Raw genomic sequence first — 21167 nt, forward strand, 5'->3', positions numbered from 1 at the left:
AAATGTGTGGCCAAGGACCAATTAGGCCCAACAGGAAATACCTGGGCTACTATTAGTTCCACTCCTGGTATACCATTTAGTGAAATCTTTCAAGTTTTTTTGTTTTTGTTTTGTTTGTTTTTTTACAGTAAACTTCATACTGATGCACCTGTTTACCTAGGAACTTGGGAAATTTGTAACTGTCAAAGCGGTGTGCTTGACTTGCATCCACTTGACTACATAAGTTGTCATTAACAGGAAAAACAAAAAAAAAGACCTATTGTTTATGTTAAATAGAAGGAAAATTACTTTCTCTGAAATTTAGATATTTATACAGTAGCTGCAATACAATTTGTCACAGTTCAGAGTTTACGTAAACATTGAGTAAGCGGTCAAGAAGATGGATGGATGGATGGATGGACAAATTAAATTTTTATTTCTAATTTATTTAAAAATACACCAAGATTTCAATCATATTTTAAAACCGTTTCCAACAACGTGGTTTTGTTTCAAAGTTTCCCCCCTCCAATATTATTCTTATTTCTTACTACCAATATTTATTTTTTCAGTCAGCAGTTAACGATATGAAGTTTCAGGTTCCAGTACGAATTACTTTGCCTTTTGTATTGTACAGAATAATACGATAAGACCAAGAACTTTATATCCCATATTCTTTATATACAGTAAGTACAACAGTGCATCCATCAGTCCAAAGGCACATTTCTTTTAAATGATGCTTATTCAAACATATGGGTTAGAACGTCCTCTGTTTGACCACTGCATGTTAAGTGGTCAAACACAAACAGAAATCCACTCAGTTGCCCCCATCATCCCCCGACTCAGAGGGCACTCAGTTCCAGCGTCAGCCTCTCCTTCTCTCGCTGCAGCTCCGCGATACTCTGCTTGTTCTGCTCCAGACGATCCTCCAGCCACTGGAGCAGCGGTCCGCTCACCGCCGACATCTGGCTGCACAGGTTCTTGGTGAATACAGACCCGTTGTGGATCTTGGTGACCGGGTCCAAGTGGGCCAAGCTGTGGATCTTGCGGTACGTGTCCTGTTCTTCCTGGCACAAAATCCGCGGCAGCTCCACGGCCGACTCCAGGCAAACTTTACCGATAGCCTCGCGCGGGACGACGTGGATTGGTATCTCCACACGCTCGTACTCGGATCCCTTTTGGGCCTGGGCCGACTGGAAGCACGTGTACAAGACGCGGCCCGTCTTGGTGTTTTTGTCCTCGATGAAGCAGGAGAAGATGAGGCCCACGAAGCCCTGATCCAGCATTTGGTACATCGCCTGAGTCCGGACGTCGACGTGCGAGGGCCACACGGTGATGTGCGGATGAGAGTGGTACCAGCCTACCACTCGCATCGGCTTGCCCGTCATGTCGGCCAGCCTCTCGGCCTCCGTGGAGGCAGCAGACAGCTGCTCCGGAGAGATCTCCACCCGGTCTTTCCTCTTGTCCGAGCGACGGAGGATGATAACGGAGTGGATATGGACGATCCGGGTGACTTCTACCTCTCCGATACACAAACCCATCACTTCTTCTTTCTCCGTGCTCAAAGCGTGATTCATACACACCAGGAAGGCGTCCGACTCCAGATGTACCGCGCTGACTGCCATTCCGCTCTTCAAATCAATTTTTAAACGAGAAAGACGTTAAAAAGTACTAGTCACCGTAGATAATCGGTAACACGGTTTACTTCCGCATTGTCTTGCGCTTCAGCTAAAGAGGTCCGAGTTGACGCAACGGTCAGTGAAAGGTTCCGCTCACTAACTTAGAGGACATGCCCCTCACTAAATCTCGCACAATATGTACAAAATACGGACACGTACGCGTGTTTATGATATAGGCTAGTTTGTTCAGCAGCTATACAGCTAGCAATTTATTTTATTTATTTATTTAACAATAACGGTTGGTTTGCAACCCTGTCACTGAAGTTGAGTAAGATTAACATTATATTAGTTGTTGAATAAAAATAGAGTATTCTTTATCACTGATCAATTCGACGTCTGGTTCGACTATCTGTAATAGAGTTGCATCAAACAAACTATTAAACAGTTAGGCCCCATAAAAAAATACAAATAAAAAGTGCATCAATGATGGTTGAGCTGGATAAATTTGATTTTAATTAATCATGATTTATTACCCGCTTTAAAACAACAACTACTAATACTACAACTACTATTACTACTCCTAAATTAATTATTCACGTAAAAAAAAAAAAAAATCTAAATCAGCGATGATCCTTAAAATTTGTCTAAATTTCACCACTAGATGTCACGCTTGGATTTAGTGGTTGTGCATAATGTGGTTTATTTGCCTGACTTTCAGCTCGCCTCAACTCTGGACAGGGCCAGCGTTTTTGAAAAGCGATGGTTCATGTTTGTTCATTATTATTATTATTATTATTATTATTATTATTATTATTATTATTATTATTATTATTATTACAAGGTGTGGCCTTTTTTTCTTTTAAAGAGATTGCTAAATAATCAATTATCTGTAATTTAGTTCTTCTGAGCCCTAATCACAAAAGAATCAACAAAGTAAATGCAACCAATACTTATGTCTGTTTTTCAATGAAGTGACCAAGCACGCCGTCTCTCGCCCAACCAGCTGTGATGCTTCTGCTCACCTGTGACACCCTAATGAGGATGAATGTTGGAGAAAATGTATGGATATAGGGCTTACTAGAGGAAGGGGATAGTTGCCAGGTCCAAGACTATTTTTATGTAATCCAATGGTTATAGTGTGTCTAAACTTTTGACTATATGTAAGTATGAAATAAGTATGCAGTCATACAGTAAGTCTGTGACAGAGACATACAGTAAGTCTGTGATGCAATTCTTTCTGCATTAAAATAAAACAACCTGTCAAAGCTGCTTTCATGTCTCCATGGCAACAGGTCGGTCACATTTTAACCATGGCGTGGGATCAGCATGGACGACACACAGAGGCACACACTCAAAGGTGAATCAATTAAACGTGTTTGTCTTCTGAATAGTGCACATGTGTGCACACCCACATGCAATGTGGTTTAATAAAGCTTTGCTTGGGCACATCATGCAAGGAAGGGTGGTATCCATGACAACGGAGATGCAACTAATGCAATTAAAAATTTAAATATCAAATGAGGAGCAGTCAGTAGAAAAGCATGAAGAAAATGTTGTTTGTCAGCATTAAAATACCTGATATAAATACTGATTTTTGAGTCGTGTAGAAATGGCATTCGATATGAAATGCTTTAAAGCTCAGTACTGTTAGTGGTACACAAGCAGTAGGATGACACTTCATGTGATAGAGTCAGAGTCAATAAAGAGTGAAAGTTCAGCACAATATCGGACCATATCCGCCATTGCCAGAACCAGTAAAAAAAAGTATCTGGCCTATGTACACTGGGTATCCAGATGAATTTTGCATACCTATAAATAAGAGAAAATCAGTAACGTCGACATATATTTATTAACATTGTAAAAAAAAATGTATAGAAACACAGTAAATAAATAAATAAATAATGTTCCCCTTCCGGCACGGTAGTCGAGTGGTTAGCACGTCCGCTTCCCAGTTCTGAGGTCTCCGGTTCGAGTCCAGGCTCGGACCTTCCTGGGTGGAGTTTGCATGTTCTCCCCGTGCCCGCGTGGGTCTTCTCCGGGTACTCCGGTCTCCTCCCACATTCCAAAGACATGCATGGCAGGTTAATTGGGCGCTCCGAATTGTCCCTAGGTGTGCGTGTGAGTGTGGATGGTTGTTCGTCTCTGTGTGCCCTGCGATTGGTTGGCAACCAGTCCAGGGTGTCCCCCGCCTACTGCCCAGAGCCAGCTGAGATAGGCGCCAGCAGCCCCCGCGACCCTTGTGAGGAATAAGCGGTCAAGAAAATGGATGGATGGATGGATGTTCCCCTTCATCAGCATCAAAATTGTATCACTGACTGCATGTCATCACCTGTTGAATATCAAAACAGAAATAAATGCCAAACATTTTTGAGCACTAGGACCCTGGAAGGTCTCTTACTTTATTTCAGCTGTTGACAAATGTTAATTCCGCAATGAAAACGGAATGCCATACAGATTTTTAAAATTATTTCGTTAAATATCTGTCAATGTCAGATAAAAGGTCTATAAAACAATTTATACAACACAAGCACACATTACAAGATAGAAATAAAAAAATAAAAAAAAATTATTATTATTATTACTAATATACATTATATTTTAAACATAATTAAAAATATTACTGCTAACTTTGTTGTGACACTGCCAAAGAAGAACAATAACCTGTCTGATTGCAAACGGTGTCAAAGGATCTTTCAAAATGTTTTCTACATTACTATTACATCGCTATTTATAAAATTACAGTCACTAATATTTATTCTTACGTGAAGAATAAAAAATACTAAACTAATAGATATTTCCCACTCTACCAAAAAGGAATGGGGCGATAAGTCTCAAGTTTCCGAGGTGTCCCTGAATGCGTCAACAACGTCAACCCTCCACCCCAGGAAAACAAAGCATAAAGCAAGCTTCCTCCATAATTTTGAGGTCCACTTGTTAGTGAGTCCCTCAGTTGAGACTTAAATCGACTTCTGTGCACCTCGGCCCCTCTGTACGCGGAATTCCCTCTGGAAAAGGACCGTGGGAGCGATGCGACGTCTTGGAGGAGGAGGAAGAGGAGACGAACTGGCCAGAGAGCAGCAGCCACCTGCGAGGGAGATCTGAGTTTGTTTCGCCAACGTCAAAGGTAAGATACAGCCGCCTCGTTGACGGGGGATTGTTTACTGGAGCGTTTCCGTGTTACTTGTGGCTTGGAGCATCAGTGGAAGGCAGGCGGCGGACTATGAGTCATAACCCGGCAGGCGCAGGGCTGATAGGGGCTCAGCTGTGGAGTGGAACAGCCACAGCGGCTCTGCAGCATCTCAAAGCCAGTGTTTTTTTTTTTTTTTTTACTAAATATTATGCCGCACATGCAACGAACCGACGTGTTAAAAAAGAAAGAAAGAAAGCAGTGATATCAAATTGACTCAGAGCACAGTGTCCTTGCAGTTTGATTTTTGCAGCTTATGTGGAATTTATCCTTGGACATCCTCAGCTTCAATTAAGGAAGGACATAGATTGTGAATATTGGATCAACAGTTTGGTCTCGATTCTTTGTGGTTTAACAAAAAATGACACTCAAAATCAGATTTTTGACAAGTGGTTAGGAATCATTTCAAATATATGTTTGAAGTATGTTTCTGTAGCGTAAAAACATTAACTGTTCCTAATTCTCACAGAATATTCAGTTGATTCAATCAAAAAATGTAATGTAATTTTTATCTACAGGACTGAACTGTTGTGCTGCATTGCATTATGGGAGATCATGTAAAATCAGCAGAGTTCACGTTTAACAAATTTCACTAAACAGTGACCAAATGTCATATCCACATTCATAACCAAAAAAGAGCCAGTTGTAGTGCTGTTACAATTTTTAAAACGGTTACATACATGAGGATCATTAATGTTCATAAATCAGAACTTGACACAGAGCAGAAAGGTTTTGTTTTTGTTTGTTTTTTAAAACAATTTTTGATTATTAAATTATCTGTATTTGACATTGTTTTGAAGGTAATTTATTTTATTTTAGTCACATATAGTTTATTTGCATCTTTACATAGTTAGAAAAACTCAGTATATCAACTTTTTTATTTATTTATTTTTTATTTTATTTTTATTTATTTTTTTTAGTAGTGGCATCCTTTCTCACTCTGGCTAACTCCACCATATTTGCTTACTCTAAAAAAGCCTTGTGGGCCGTGTCAAATGTCATTTTTAATTATATGCTGCGGGCCGCAGAAAAATGGGTAGCGGATTGCAAATGGTCCCCGGGCCGTTGTTTGGACAGTTGTGGTGTGCTGTGTTAATCATCTCAAGTACACTGCACACTATAAGAACAGTAAGCATATACTTAGAACAGAAGGCATGTACTTTTCTTTTGGGAAAAATCTCTGAATGTTTTGAGTGTTTCCGTGTCAGAGTCAGTTGTCAAGACAGTTGGCCTCATAAATCAAGACCACACTCAGGCTCGCACACACACTACACAGAGGTCCCCCATACGCTATGACAATAATGAGTCATTTTCTGCATTTGGTTGTCAGACTCAAGGTTTTTGTTGATTCCTAAATCTCTGAATGGAGGTGGAATGGGTAATTAGTGCAAGCTTCCTATATTGGGTTACTAATGCATTTGGTATCCCTTGAGCTTTTTGCAGATCTGCTGTTTCACATCTCTAGTACAATTTCAAGATGGAAAGTCACGCATGTGCTCAAAATGGAACTTGAACATTAAATTTACAATAAGTGGTCACTTTTTTAAAATCAGTTTTTATTAGTTAATGGAAAAGGATTGTTGTGCAATTCCAGAGGAGGAAAGGCGTGCTTCCATTTGTTTTCCTATCCATGTTTACTACTAGTTATCCATATATGCTCAAATCTGATGTTCTTTAAGGTTTCGGTTTTGAGTTGCAATGCAATAACCAAGTAGCTGCACACACACACATACTTTGGGATATTTCCTGGTTATCTTCTATTCCTTGCTTTAACCTCCTCCCTGTTGTCATCTGGCTTTCTCTTCTTCCTCCTGCTCCAGCAGGATTCAGTCTCAAAGATGATTAATGCACAGGAAGAAAGACTTGCACGAGGTTGTGAGCACATGGCCACTCTTGTACTCCTCAGGTCAAGTGCAGTCCGAGTGATATTACTGAGTTTAGACAGAATTAATTAAGTGAAATATTTCTTTGAAGAACTAATCTGGGAGATTGGATTCATGTTTTATAGTGTAGGGGGTCAAGGCATAACCGTGTTTTCACAAATACAAGGTCAATGACTAGCTGTTGTGCGCCTTTTAAATGCTGGACTGGGGGACTTAGCAACTGCATTGATTATGAACTCGTATTCTACCACATAGTCCATGTATAGCCACTGAAAAAAAAGTCTTATTTCTCCAACATGCTTGTTTTGCAAGTACACAACAACTTTAAGCTTTTGAACAATAGCAAAGTCATGTCATGTGTGGACGTTTACATTGCAACAGGGTCATGAGAAAATTACTTACTTTTTTCTTCTTTTTTTTCTGAAAAAAAAAGACAAAATGACTTCTAAGCCAAGAATGGCATTGAAAGTTCTCGATGGAGAACACATTTGTGCAATTTATTTTTCCCATTTGGCAGCTTGAGAGGCTAGCTATTAGTAATTTACTACGTATAGTTTGTAGAACTTGTAAAAAGGGCAGACAATGGACGCGACATACAGAGTGTTTGTCCATTCACCCGCCACATCTATTGACAGAGACTTCTCCACCAACCCTCAATTGGCTTGTTGAAACGATCGTGCGACATAAACTCTAATGTGCCAGGTTCATCTTTAGACTGAAACTCTGTTGGTTGAGAGGTTCATTCTAACAGGAAATAAATGAATATTGTACTATTAAAACCAAGACCCCTTTCAATGGGGAGGCTACTTTTAACTTTGGTTTAAAACCTTTCACCACCAACTTTATTCGTTCTTAAAGTGTCAAAATTAGCCACAGCCCAGAATAAAGTTGAATTAGAGAAGTTTGTGTGGTGGAATTCATTCCATAGCAGTACATTTCTACTCTATTATTTATGTCTGATTTAAGGCCGTCAAACAATTTTTCTTACATCTGATTTAATGGATAAGAAACACACAATCAACCTACCCCTAACTTATTTTGCAGATATTTACATCTGTTTCTGATAGATCAGAAAATAGCAATAATTGCAGAAACATACCAAATATGTATTGATTCAGCTGAGTGCGAGGCTTCTTTCCCAACTATAGACATCGATCTGTCTATCCGTTGTCTGTACCTGCCCCACATTTTCCTAATCCAGACCTCCTATACAGGTAGTTACTCTATTCATTTATTACTGAATGGATTCTTAGTCTCTCCACGGTAGGTGTGTGTCCTCTCAGGATCTTACCAGGAATTACAAGGTTATCGCCAGGTAAGCAGTTCCAAAATTGGTGATGTTTAAAGCCCTTTGTCTTTTTGCATTTTCATTTTTGAGCTCACCTGTTGAGGAATCTGCTTTTGCAGTGTGCTAATTGGTAAGAGCACAGCACAGCTGTCTGTTTCCATTCGCACAGATCTCATGCCTTGATGATGTGTAGCCGTAAACATTAAAAAGCTGCCTCAAGCCAAGAAAGGACGTGCTACTGTACCACCACCCAGCAAAACAAGAAGCAATTGTTTCTGAGTAATTTGTTTCGTCTTACATTCTTTTTCCTCCTGTGTTGGCTTCTATGTGTGCAGACAGGAACACTGATGCCAACAAATATACATACAAATAAATAGTTGACCATGAATATAAAATAAAAAGCTCAACAGAGAGCAGGAAATGAATAAATGAGGGGATGACACTCAGGAATGTGAAAAAAAATACTGGCAGATCAATATTGTAGCTTGCACTTGGAAGTACATTTTCTTCCCCTCAGCTGCCACTTTTATCTTCAGTCGTAAAGCACCATGATTACGACTTCTCATGGAGCGGCACTCCTTATGAAGTAGGGCTTTTTTAATGACTCTTAAGCCTGCATGTTGATCTATAGAACACTGATGGTATCATACTGAAGATAAAATCTCATTGTCTCCAAGCAGTATGTTGTTACAGTAACAAGGTCTGATTTACTATCACAGTCTTATTTTTTGGATAGTTTATCCCTTTTATTGTTTCATTAGGTTGGCACACTGCTCCTCAATAGTTTGTAAGATTGCCAATTTGAGTCCTTGCAGTAGAGTTGAAGTGTCCTTTTTAGGGATGTCCTATTATTAACCAGTATACAGTATTAATTTTTCACAAGAGCTTTATTTTTGAAGAACCTACTGTAGCCGTTATAAAGCATGCTACTTAACACAAATTGATGGGCTAACCTAGTCAGCAACCACGTGATCGAGCCCGATTTCCGATCACATTATCCAATCGGGACATCCCTACTCCTTTTGCAAGTTCATGATCGAGGCACCATTGCTTTGTAAAGTCAGGAGGCACATACACCAAAATGAAAATTCATGACCAAATGTATGTAACCAGTGCCAAAAAACAAAACACCCATAATACTGTACTGTACCTAAAAAAACTAACCAAAATTCCTTGGCTGCATCATTTTATGCAATGAATTGGACGTCATGCCCGACATGCAACTTTTGATTTCATTTGCAGTTCCCATCATGTGTTCCACCATTAATGAGGGTTAGAGAGTCTCTTTTCAAAAATCATGAGGCCAAGCCATGACAGGACCGCCACTGTGTTTCACAGATGTGCTTTATATTTGGAATTATGAACAGATCCTTTCATTCTCCCCTAAAAAGTTCATCTTTCTATTGTCAGTCTTTAAAACATTGTTTTCCTCGAATAGTAGATTGTCATACCTTAAAGAGATAGTTCGCATTTTTTGACATGAATCTCTATTGCATCCTCACCTCCAGTGTGTGCGATCAGCACCGACTTACCCCTGACAGCGTTCTGTGACACGACTTCTGGTCCGGTGTTGGACGAGAGGAAAATAGTCCAGCAAGTTGGCTGGGGTCACCGAAATAAAGTGTTTTTCTTCTAAAAACAATTTGTTTTCAAAAGAGTGATACATTTGCACACTAAACTCCTTTAAAAAAGTCAGATGCCATTACCGCACTACTGCACTACTTCTGTTCGTTCGTATCACTGCGCGTCGCCCTGTAGACAGCTGATCGACACGCTGCAGACAGCTGATCCGCGCACCTTCGAAAAGACAAACAACTTGTAGATTAGTGCGCGTCTATCAGCTGCATGCGGGGTGCTGCGCAGTGATACGAACGAACAGAAAAATAGTGTCGGCGGTAATGGTTTTGTTCGGAAATGTATCACTCTTATGAACACACATTGTTTTTAGAAGAAAAACACTTCATTTCGGTGACCCCAGCCAACTTGCTGGACTATTTTCCACTCGTCCAACACCGGACCAGAACTCGTGTGACAGAACGCTGTCAGGGGTAAGTCAGTGATGATCGCACACACTGGAGGTGAGGATGAAATAGAGATTCATGTAAAAAAATCCGAACTAACTCTTTAACTCATGCCCTCTGGAAGTGGTTGTGGATGACACTAGTAGGTTATTAATATATATATATTTTTTTTTTAGGGTGATGAGTTTTTTTTTTTGCAGCTGCATCAATGTTCATCCTTATATTATTTAGTACTCTATTAGAGCTGTTTCTGTACTGTGATGAGGTCACAAACCCAACTGGAATTTATCAAAATGTCCGTTTGAGTTCAAGAATGTGCTGAATTGAGTTTTGAAAACTTCAGACGGTATTGAGTTAGCTAGTGGAAGGTTTTAACTGCTGAACCAAATCAAACCAAATCAGTCATGGTAATTGATTTTTTTCCTGGGTGATTGTAAATTTTAAGTCATTTTGTATTTTTGCGGGTTTGTTTTACCTGATGGGAACTTTTTCACTGAAGTAGCAGGCAAATTCAATACATGTATCTGTTGAGTTCTGGCGGTATTTGATTTGGGGGATTTGTGAGTTTGTCGACCACAGTAGTAAATAGTGTGCGTGTATTGTTGTGGTTCATATTAATGATTTCAGAAAGTCAAGCTTTTACTAGCTCTTTGTTTAAAGTACAAAGATATTGTCTGACAGGTCAAACTGAACTTGTAGTTATTCTACACTTTCGCTCCGCTTTCCTGCACTTTGATTTCAAAGGCATTATGTTCATAGTGAACCTCCAAGGTGTTTTAGGTCGGCATGAAATGGTCTTTAGTATTTAATAGGAGCAACAGCATCCAGGACATATGAGGTTTTCCAGTTTATCCAGAATTTCATCAACAGTCTCTGCATGGACAGTTGGTGACACAGCCATTCATTTCATAAACATATTACCGGTACTTGTGTTTTCATTTATATCTATATATTTCCTTCCTGGACCGCTTATTCCTTATAACGGCCGCGAGGGTGCTAGAGCCGAACCCAGCTGGATTCGGGCAGTGTTTACATTTAAATGTGTTATTTTATTTTAGTTTTTTTGTGAGAGACAGTGGTTCTCTGAACTTAGTATAGAAATATTTGTAATTAAAAGAACACACGGAAACAATTTGAAAGAGCTAGATCGTTAACCTGTTAATCGGCGATAACTCGGACATCCGTTTGAGTGGGTGTGTCAACTTAAAAACTGAATCATAATTTGTGGACCCGGATCAGATGGTGTGCCATCAACTGAAACTTTTGTTTACATGTTAACTGTTTGTTACTGCTCTGGCCCCAATAACCATCGCAATAATCATCGTCATAATCGTCATAATAATTATAGATTGTCTCAGGCTTTGAACACAATTTAGAGTTCATTCACTTAAAAAGCACTCAAGCGTGAAATCTTGAAGTGTGTGTGTGTGTCAAAAAACAGTAATATAAAAGAAAAGATAGTAACAAAGATGAGAGAGAAAACGATGAAAGCATAAGGGAGAAAAGGCTAGTTGCCTGGTGACAGAGACAGAGCGACTGAAAGGAGAGAAGGTGAAGAAGGGATACAAAATGAGGAGGAGGAGGAGGAGAGGTGTGGAGATGTTTTACAAGTGCAGAGAGTTACTGGTCACGATGCTGCTGCCTTCACTCCTACTGCACTTGCTTCGGAACTCTCAAAGGAGGAAGACAAATATGCTATTTGCCTTTAGTCGCTGTAACTGTCAAATCACACAAGTTACTTCCTATTGCAAATTGCACTTATGTAAATAAACATATATTCGTGGGTGTCATTCCAAATGCTTGTCGAGTGATTCTGTTCTTAGCTCATAACTTTAGTTGGGAAAAATGTTAAAATTTAACGTGAAACAGTATGAATATTTCATGCTACTTTTATTATGGTATGAAAGTATCAGTTATCAACTTATCACATCAGAATTACCACAATATTGCTAAAACGCATCAACATAAACAAATGACGACTCACCTCAAAGTTTTATTTTCAATGCAAAAATGTTGCAGCAACTCAAATGAGCTTTCCTACATGTAAGGGCCCGCAAAAGGAAATAGTCATCATAGAATTGAGTCCAAATATTTTGAATTTGTTACCCTGAATGACTGTCATTAAATTTTAGAGCATAGTTTTTTTTTTTTTTTATAATCTTGTCATACTTTACTTGTTTCAGAGTAGCTATGCAAAGCAGCTTGTTCGTGTAAGTACACAAATTTAGTCGCGCTGTTTTATTTTATAAAATAATGGAACATTTTATTACCAATCAAAAAGGACAACACATAAACCAGTGGTATACAAACTTCGGCCCGGGGGCCATTTGCGGCCCGCCGTCCATTTTTTTGTGGCCCGCGACATATGCTAAACATGGCATTTGACTCAGTCAAAATAAAATAAAAACAAAAATGTTTGGAGATGGTCAAAGAAAAAAGGGAGGGTGTCGAAAAACACAGGCGCTATTAAAGTTTATTTAAGTTTACTAAAACTAATGAAATAACTAAAATTCAAAAAAACAATTTCGTTAACGAAATAAAATAAAAACGAAAATGCTTTTTAAAAAGACATAAACTAAATGAAATTACATTTTATGTTTACAAAATTAAATAAAACTATAATTATAGCAAAAATGTCCTTTGTTTTACTCTTTGGTGCGATTTTATTTTGATATCAACCGGAATAATGATGTTTGAAAGTATGTCACACAGAAGTGACGTCATCAAGCAGCAGCCAATAGAAATGCACCTTCAGATGACATCGCTCCCATGGTGTTTTTTAAATATTGCGCACAAGTAATACACATTTAAAAACAACTAATACTAATACTGAAACTAACTAAAACTAAGCATTTATTAAAGAACTAAAACTAATAAAAACTAACTAAAATGAAAAATTCCCAAACTATAATTTGAAATTATTATTATTATTATTATTATTATCATTATTATTATTATCATTATTATTATTAATAATTCAATCTCTGCTGTAATAACCTTATTTATTGATTGATTGATTGAATTTTTATTTTTTATTTCATTTTTAGTATTATTATTAATATTATTAATTCAGTCTCTGGTGTACTCACCTTATTTATTTATTGATTGAATTATTTTTTATTTTATTATCTGTTCTTATTGCTGCTGGACATGTAAATTTCCCAGAGGGAGCCATCCCAAAGGGATCAATAAAGTCAAGTCTAAGTCTAACCCTACTGCCATTTTACAAATAAAATGATTTATATACTGTAGTACGGTATTTTTCTAACTATGCAAAAGCACAAATAAATTATTTGTACAATTTTTAGGACTAAATACAATTTCTCTTCATAACATTATGTGGCCCTTGAGTTTCTGTATGTGGCCCTCAAATGAAAAAGTTTGGACACCGCTGACATAACACACAACAGTGTGTTTTTCTAAGCTGCTTTTGTGAATGCAAAGTGCTGGGTGAAGGCCCACTGCCAGTTCCTATTCACACACTGCAGCTTAATCATTTACCTATTGAATTCTGCATAGTTACCATGTTGTATGCGCAGCAACTATGCAAAAGAGTATTTATAATACTAAGTGTTTGCTTGGATTGTGAATTTGACTTATGGGTTTACATAATTTATTTTAGATGGCCACATTAGATGTATATACCTTGCTGGAGGGCGTTTATCCAGCTCATTATCTTGAGTGACACACTCACACACCAGCAGTATGTATCAACATTGTGACGAACTTACGTGTGCAAACGTCCGCTGTTTTAGAACACATACACCTTCAATTTTGAGACAGTGTGATTTCACAAATTTTAACCAAGTATGAAAATCACACCACTTTTTAGACTTTATTTAAAAATGCTCAGGTGCCAAGTAAAAATGTGCAAGGACTAGTTGTATTGCTTTTTTAGTTGCTTGTTTTGTTAGTTAGCCAACTTCATACCCAATTTTACTCCTAAACCAGAAAGATGGCCACAACATGAGAATGTTGGCATCAAAATAAAATTAAAAGACGTACTAACACCAACATGTTTTTGAAATATCTGATCATCTGAGGTTTATTGAACAAATGTTCACATTTGCACAATTTTGATTTTTTTTTTCTAATAGTTATCTTCGGCAATAGACAACTTTATTTTTTCTAACAAATTGTTCAGGGAGCTCTCAGGGTCATCAGCATGTCTGTTAATAAGAACAGCTACATAGCTCCTTATAGTTTTATCCAGTAACTAAAAAAAAATCCCATATTTCAAAATTACTGAATTGTTAAACTTTTACTTATCTTTATTTCAATTTCAAACAAAATGAAAAGGTGTAGAGAGCAGCAGCATTTTTTTATGAAGTGAACTGAAATAAATCAATCAAATTTAAAATATCATAAAAATAAATAGCAGTTCCCTTGAAGTCTACACCATTTTTAATTGATCTCATCTCATGTCAGATTTAAATTTAAAAAAAAAAGAAAAAAAAAAAAAGAAAAAAGAAAGGCGACTGGCAATACCAAAATCCCAAATATGATAATCGGCCCTGCCTGTAGTATAATCGGTCCATCCCTAATCTGGACCATGAAAAAGTTTGAACATTATTCATCATGCATTTCCGAGTTCACTGCAAATGTTTTTATTTGGAATTGGTTTGGGAGGACAAAATACAGTTTAATGCATGATTGCAATATTTTAGAGTTCAGCATTGAGAGGATTGTGGGCTACCACGACAACAGCAGCCACAAAAACCTTTGCTGCTCATCAGTGGCCTGCTATGGAAACATGAAACATTTGCTCGACAAACATTCCTACATATTACTTTATTGGAATGAAACTATCCAGTTAGTCACAGTGAAACACAAATTATTTCACATTATGCTGATTTTATTGATGTCCACGGTCCACCAGTGTTCCTTTTGCAAAACACTTTCATCAACAGTGAGATCCTTCTTTTTCCCCATTGTGCATAAAAATTGATTTTTGAATGTTTTTTTAAATAATGTGGAGCAATCTTCCCCCTTTAATTGGGATAACCTGAGAAACCATCCCAAACTCTTCCCCACTCCTCTTAATCAAAGTCAAAAAGATATTTCCCCTCAAACGAGTTGATCTTAATACATAGCTGCCTTCAACAGTCACATGCTAATTTTCATATGTGCATGGTTTTGAGGAGGAATCCATAATTCATGACATGATGTTGAGTAAAGGGTGAATCCACAGAGGGACAACGCAACTTCCTGATAAACATCCACCTTATTTCCATTCTCTCTTGGTTTGCTTTTTCCAGTCTAGTGGAATGAAATATTCACACATATTTGAAGATGTAGTTGAGTTGCCAACAAGCTATCTTCTCTTTTATCTCTTAATAGAAAATATTGAAACATGTTGGTGAACCCCGTTGGCTACCAGAAATGCAAGAGCAATACACATGGAACAATTATCCATTTTAATCCAAAATTTAAATGAAATATTAGGCATCATACATTTTCATACATTTAGTAATTCCCAACCAATGTGCCGTTGGAGATAATCAGGTGTGTCGTCGAAAATGATCCAGTTTCACATAATTGAACCACTTTACTTCAGATCATTCAATATCTTTTCGAGTACTCAACTCTTGATTCAGATACCGAGTACAATACGACAACTACTTTAGATTAGGTATGTAACGATAAGGGCAATATCGTGATATCGTGATATTAAAACTGCCACAATATCGCCGTTGTCATGTTCACAATATTTAAAAGGAACACATCTGTTAAAAAGTCAGGTTGATTTCTATTTGTGCAGTTCTAGCACCCTCTAGTGGCTACTTTATTAGTGGAATTTAATTTTCATTAGGGATGTTTTGGCCTTCTATGTTTAAAATTATGCTAATTGTCAGAGGAAGGTGAACCTAATTTGCTCGTGAAGCGGTCAATGTGTGCTTGCATTAGCAAGTAAGTGCCTCAATATTATTAGAGATTGTAGGTGGTTTATATGCATTGCTGTTATGTACAAAAATATTGCCACCTTCATATCGTGATAATATCGTATCGTGATGTTGGGATATCGTTACATCCCTTCTTTAGATACATAAAATTTCCCGCCACAAAAACTGACAGATAATTTTAAAGAAAGACCTTATACATCTCAATATAATATAACAGGCAGTCATACATATTTTGCTTTCACAAAACCTTTAAATACTGTACAGGTAGTTTTGACTAACCTATTTGTCACAAGAGATGTATTCACTTCACTTTTTGTCTTGAGCACTGACAGGCATATGTTTAAGAGTGACAAATGATAAAGTGGGTAATTTGCTGACTTCCGATCAGCTGTGTGGGTTCACTTCCCATTGAGTGTCTGTGAATATGAGTGTGCAATATAGAAAATGGATGGATGCTGGTTATGACGCGCTATTTTAGTCTCGACACACTTCCAAGAACAACCTAATGAGGTTGAGTCATTTTACATTTACAATGTGCGCAAATTCCAGTGAAGGCATCACTTCATAACCACAACTTGGTGTGACTAGCCTCACTCAAACCGTCTTTTTGAATGTTTCTGTGTTCACATGCTAAACGTAATAATGATAAATACAGACTATCCACGTTTAAACTGCAAATGGAGCATTTATAAAATACAATTTTTTTCTTCATTTCTTTTGTTTTATTTCGTTTTTTGTTTTATTTTGAACTTTAAATAAGTCATGAGACCCAATAAACAAAAATAGACACCAAACTCAATATACACGAGAATAACATGATCAAATGGAAGTAAATGACAAACACATGACATGACTCAAGACAGCCCTCTTTTCATGCTGTAAAATATAAAAGAAGCCACCCCAGTCGTTCATCTCGCCCACTTTCTCACAAATAGACGCACATACATACAATCCACAGGAGGCAGGAGGTTCATACATGTTTTAAACTGTAGCCAGATCAATTCTTTTGTCCTGCTTTTTCCATTAGCATCTTTTGTTTAATTTCAATGAAAAATGTATTCACAGCATGTACATAGTTTGTGCGAATGGCTTGATTAATGGAAAAGTATGGTTGGCTTTACAAATATAGATTTTGTGACATGTTTAACAGTTATTTTGACATTTTAATAAAAATATCAAGCTTAAAGTTGCTTCCTATATTGTAAACAACAGACTTGAGTCTTCTTCTTTGTCTCCTTGAGCGAAGACACTTTTATCTGCCTTCACTAATCAATTAATGTGTTGTTTACGCCAGCTTCAGTTGAACTCACTTGGTATTTCTGTCAGCATTAGTCATCAGTCTTGGCTTGTTGACTTCATTGTGGTCAGTGAAGAACATGACGATCAGCAGGTGCGCTACAATGACCTCCATTGTACAGGCTGGACGTGACATTGTGTTCTTTGAGTCACATATTGCTTCCGAATGTCTCGACACATAAATGTCGTCCTATTTGTGAGAAGCTGTTGTTGTCTTGTGACAAGTGAAAATACGGTAACTTGCACTCTTGTTAACTACCATATTTTCCGCACTATAAGGCGCACCTAAGAGCCATCAATTTTTTCAAAAGCTGACCATGCGCCTTATAATCCAGTGCGCCTTATATATAGATCAATATTGAGCCGCAACAAGTCTCTCGCTGTCAAGACGCTATCGGTGACCCTGCACGATCGGTGCCGCGCATGTGCAGAAGATCGCGTCATCTTGGATTGCTAGCTAATACTAATACTTTACCTCAGAGAAAATAATAAAACAGCTGTTTATTCATTTTGGGAGTGAATGGAGTTGTCAGAAAGCTGGTTTGTAATCTATTAATAAAGTTTGACTGACCTATCTGACTGTTTTGTTGACATTCCCTTTAGCGCAGCACCATCTAATGGATGCATAATGTAACCCCAGCCTCTACTGTAGCGCCTTATATATGGAAAAAGTTTTAAAATATGTCATTCATTGAAGGTGCGCCTTATAATGCGGTGTGCCTTATAGTGCGGAAAATTCGGTACTTCCATTGTCTGATTAGAATGCACAAATAAAAGTACAGTTACCTCCTTAAAGGTTGTAGTGAAGGCGAAATCTAGTACCAGACACAGTAGCACTGTAGCGATAAAATATATATATAGTGCATGTAACTGAGTGAAAATCAATTCATTGTGTACTTTGTCAATTGTTATTTTTTTTCAGGATTTCTAGTGGAATATGATCACATACAATGCTAGGTTAAGCTCCTCTAGCCTGCAAAGCATTCGCACCATTGTCCTTCGGCCGTCAAAAGGGATAGCAGCAATTACTGTGGGGTGGCCAGTGAACCATAATCTGATGCCTGCTGCGTGTGCATGTGCGTGAGAGTGTGTGTTTGTCTTACCACCTTCCTGTGTGCTCATTTCCATGTTAGATGTGCATCTGTGCTCTGTTCAATACATTAATAAGACCTTTCCTGGCTCACTGGGAATTGTGACTTGCCATCCTCTAGTCTAGGTGCAACATGTTTGTTTGATGTTGAAATCTTAGAACATTGTTGTGGGCCCTGATGCCCTTTTCATATTGTAGTAATCGGAGCAGAGGGATTGTAACTGTTTCCTTGCTGTAGATGAGGGCAGTTTACAGCAGCTGATGTGATGGGACGAAATACATGACTATGCTCGAACTTGGCGCCTCAAAGCGAGAGAGTGTTCAATATTCGAATTTGGTGAGTGTGCTCTTATTTTTCCGCTTGCCCATATCACACATCTCTTCAATATATCATGCGGAACAAAATGATACTGTGAACTATCCGTTATTTCGCATGATGTCATTACTGGTTATGTGACCATGCGACAGGTTGATGCGCTATACAAGTGCAGTATATAGCAAGTGTCCCAAAAACACTACTAATTTGACACAGATAAAATATTTAACTGTATTGTCATATGCTGCCACATTTTGTAGCTACATTATGCAGGTCATCATACAGTTTTATGTATGGGTAGCATGACATTACTGGTTACTCTGCAAAAATGGATGCAATAATCTAGCTTTGTCCACTTTCTACAGCACATCCAAAATGGTACCATTTTTCAACTCATCCAGTGTTCCAGGAAGTGGAAACTTGCTCTATAATAAAAGAAATTTTAGTCAGATCTCTCCTGACAGCCAGTCTTCCTAAAAAGGTAGTCTCCATAATCAGCGGTGAGTTTTGGTTACATCAGGCTGAATAACATCTCCCGCTAACTTTGGCCACTAGTGGTTCATCCATCTCTCAAATAAGACAAATGCATAAAGTGAATTAATAGATCGGGGCTGATAGCCTAAAAATAAAATACACTTAAATATTGTTGGGAGGGAATTTATGAATTACATATACTGTATCATGTATTTATATACCTATTCTTAAATTTGGTACAATAAAATAAATATTTATTATTATTTATTTATTTATTTATTTATTTATTTTTGTTGCGTTTAAAAAAAAATAATAATTGAAAAGGACCTTGAAAAAAAAGTAATCGCATATATCGCAGTCGGAATTTTTTGGCAAAAAGAAAATCACAATTAGATTATTTTCCATAATCGTTCAGCCTTAGTATATATCATCAAAATGCAATTTCCACGAAAAATGCGAGTTGGCCTCCACTCCACCCTAAAAAAATCTGTGAGTAGGTAATACGTGTGGGTTCAGTGTACAGTAGTCCCTCATTTATCGAGGGTTCATCTTTCGCGGCCTCGCTGTTTCACAGTATTATTTTACAGCGTGCTTTTTTTTATTTATTTTTTATTGTTGTGGTCTTTGCGCGACCGCATCTCTCGAACCCTACGTCTGACCGGGAACATACAGGTATCCACGGATTCGTCACGACGAGACCTTTCCAACGGTGTTTGTCACGTTGCTCCACGACATTTTATTCCAGAGATAGAAAATATATACTGTGCATATAGAACATATATGATGAATGAAACAGCATTTATAATAAAGAAAAAATCATATGTATTTCCATTATCACGGGTAGTTCTTGGAACGTAACACCCGCGAAAAACGAGGGAACACTTTAACAAAGTGTACAATGTGATATATTTACAGAATTACAATGGTAACATTGAAAAGAAGCTCGACCAAAAGTGGTGAGGATGTTCGGAGCAAAGAGGTTAATAAAAGTGCTGGAACGTGGCGTGCAGATGGTGTTGTGCATGGCGAGGAGGGAGCCAATCTCGTGTGGCGTCTTGCCAATGAGCGTTTTATAGACATAACATGGACCAGTGAATTTGTCTGTGTGAGTGAAGAGTTGGCCAGTTAACCAGGGATCACCAGGGTTCACAGTGGCGGGTGTTAAAGGAAGCACTGGTGCTTGAGCAGTGTGGCATATCCAGCATCTCTATCTTGTGGAGGAGATAAGATCTTAGAAAGGATCTTTTATAGTGCATTTCCGTAACTAGGATTCAGTCAGTTTGTGACGATTTATTTCAGTAGACATAAGCTTAACTCTCGAGAAATGAGTATTGACGTTTCAAAAGTACGTGATTTATAGAGGCAGATTCTTGTATATTTGTAGCAAATCATGAAATAAACAGAAGTTTTAAGAGACAGAATAATTCAGGGATACTCTGTTTGCTGGATGTTCTGTGAAGATCATACATTTAGTCTTGCCTATGTTCAGTGATAAACTGTAGACTGGCATTTTCAATATGCTGCCTACGGGCACCACAAGTCCCCAAGGACCACATGAGTCGCCCACGTGCCTGTTTTAAAAGTAGTTCAACAGTGAGGGGGCATTGTGATTTCCAAGGAATGAGATGTGATCATTTGAAACTTGCAAAAATGAAGTGCCACAAATATTTATTTGTTTATTTGTTATTGCATTGTTGTTAACTCTTTCAAACCCAAAATAGTGTAAACACGTTTTTTTAAATACTTTGTCCTTCACTCCCAAAAACGTGTATATATACATTTTTTAAACATTTTTTTTAAATTCAAGAATATACAGGATTTGATACAGCTTCTGACATGAAGAGGTGGCTTAACGCAATGATAGCTATTGAATAAAATGGCCAGTCGGTGGCAGCAGAGTATACGAGATCAGCCAGGGCCATGTTGCAACAAGTTATTTTTGTCAGTGTTTTCATCAGGAATGTGAATAATGATGAAACTTAGCTATATTCTAATGCTAATTGCTGCAAAACAGAAACAGATACAAATATACTTTTTTTCTGATGAAAGAAGATACTCTAATCCTTCTTTTGGTAGGTTCCATGTTTTTATGGCAATAGAACGCAATATTCTGT

General features: G+C 37.7%; 2 protein-coding genes across 2 annotated transcripts in view; one reads left to right on the top strand and one right to left on the bottom strand.

Annotated features, from left to right (window-relative positions):
• Positions 1-636: 636 nt before the first annotated feature.
• brcc3 (BRCA1/BRCA2-containing complex, subunit 3) lies at positions 637-1766 on the bottom strand. Its single transcript, XM_077497391.1, has one exon. The coding sequence runs from the start codon at positions 1599-1601 to the stop codon at positions 819-821; it is 783 nt and encodes a 260-aa protein (XP_077353517.1). The 5' UTR covers positions 1602-1766; the 3' UTR covers positions 637-818.
• A 2684-nt stretch (positions 1767-4450) lies between these two features.
• Positions 4451-21167, top strand: part of rab27b (RAB27B, member RAS oncogene family) — a 39101-nt gene continuing 22384 nt past the window's right edge. The window contains exon 1 of the mRNA XM_077497709.1: positions 4451-4719. The gene's annotated coding sequence lies outside the window, so the exon portion shown is untranslated. The remainder of the gene's footprint in view (positions 4720-21167) is intronic.

Source organism: Festucalex cinctus, chromosome 15, assembly GCF_051991245.1.
Source record: "Festucalex cinctus isolate MCC-2025b chromosome 15, RoL_Fcin_1.0, whole genome shotgun sequence".
In the NCBI taxonomy this organism is placed as follows: Eukaryota; Metazoa; Chordata; class Actinopteri; order Syngnathiformes; family Syngnathidae; genus Festucalex; species Festucalex cinctus.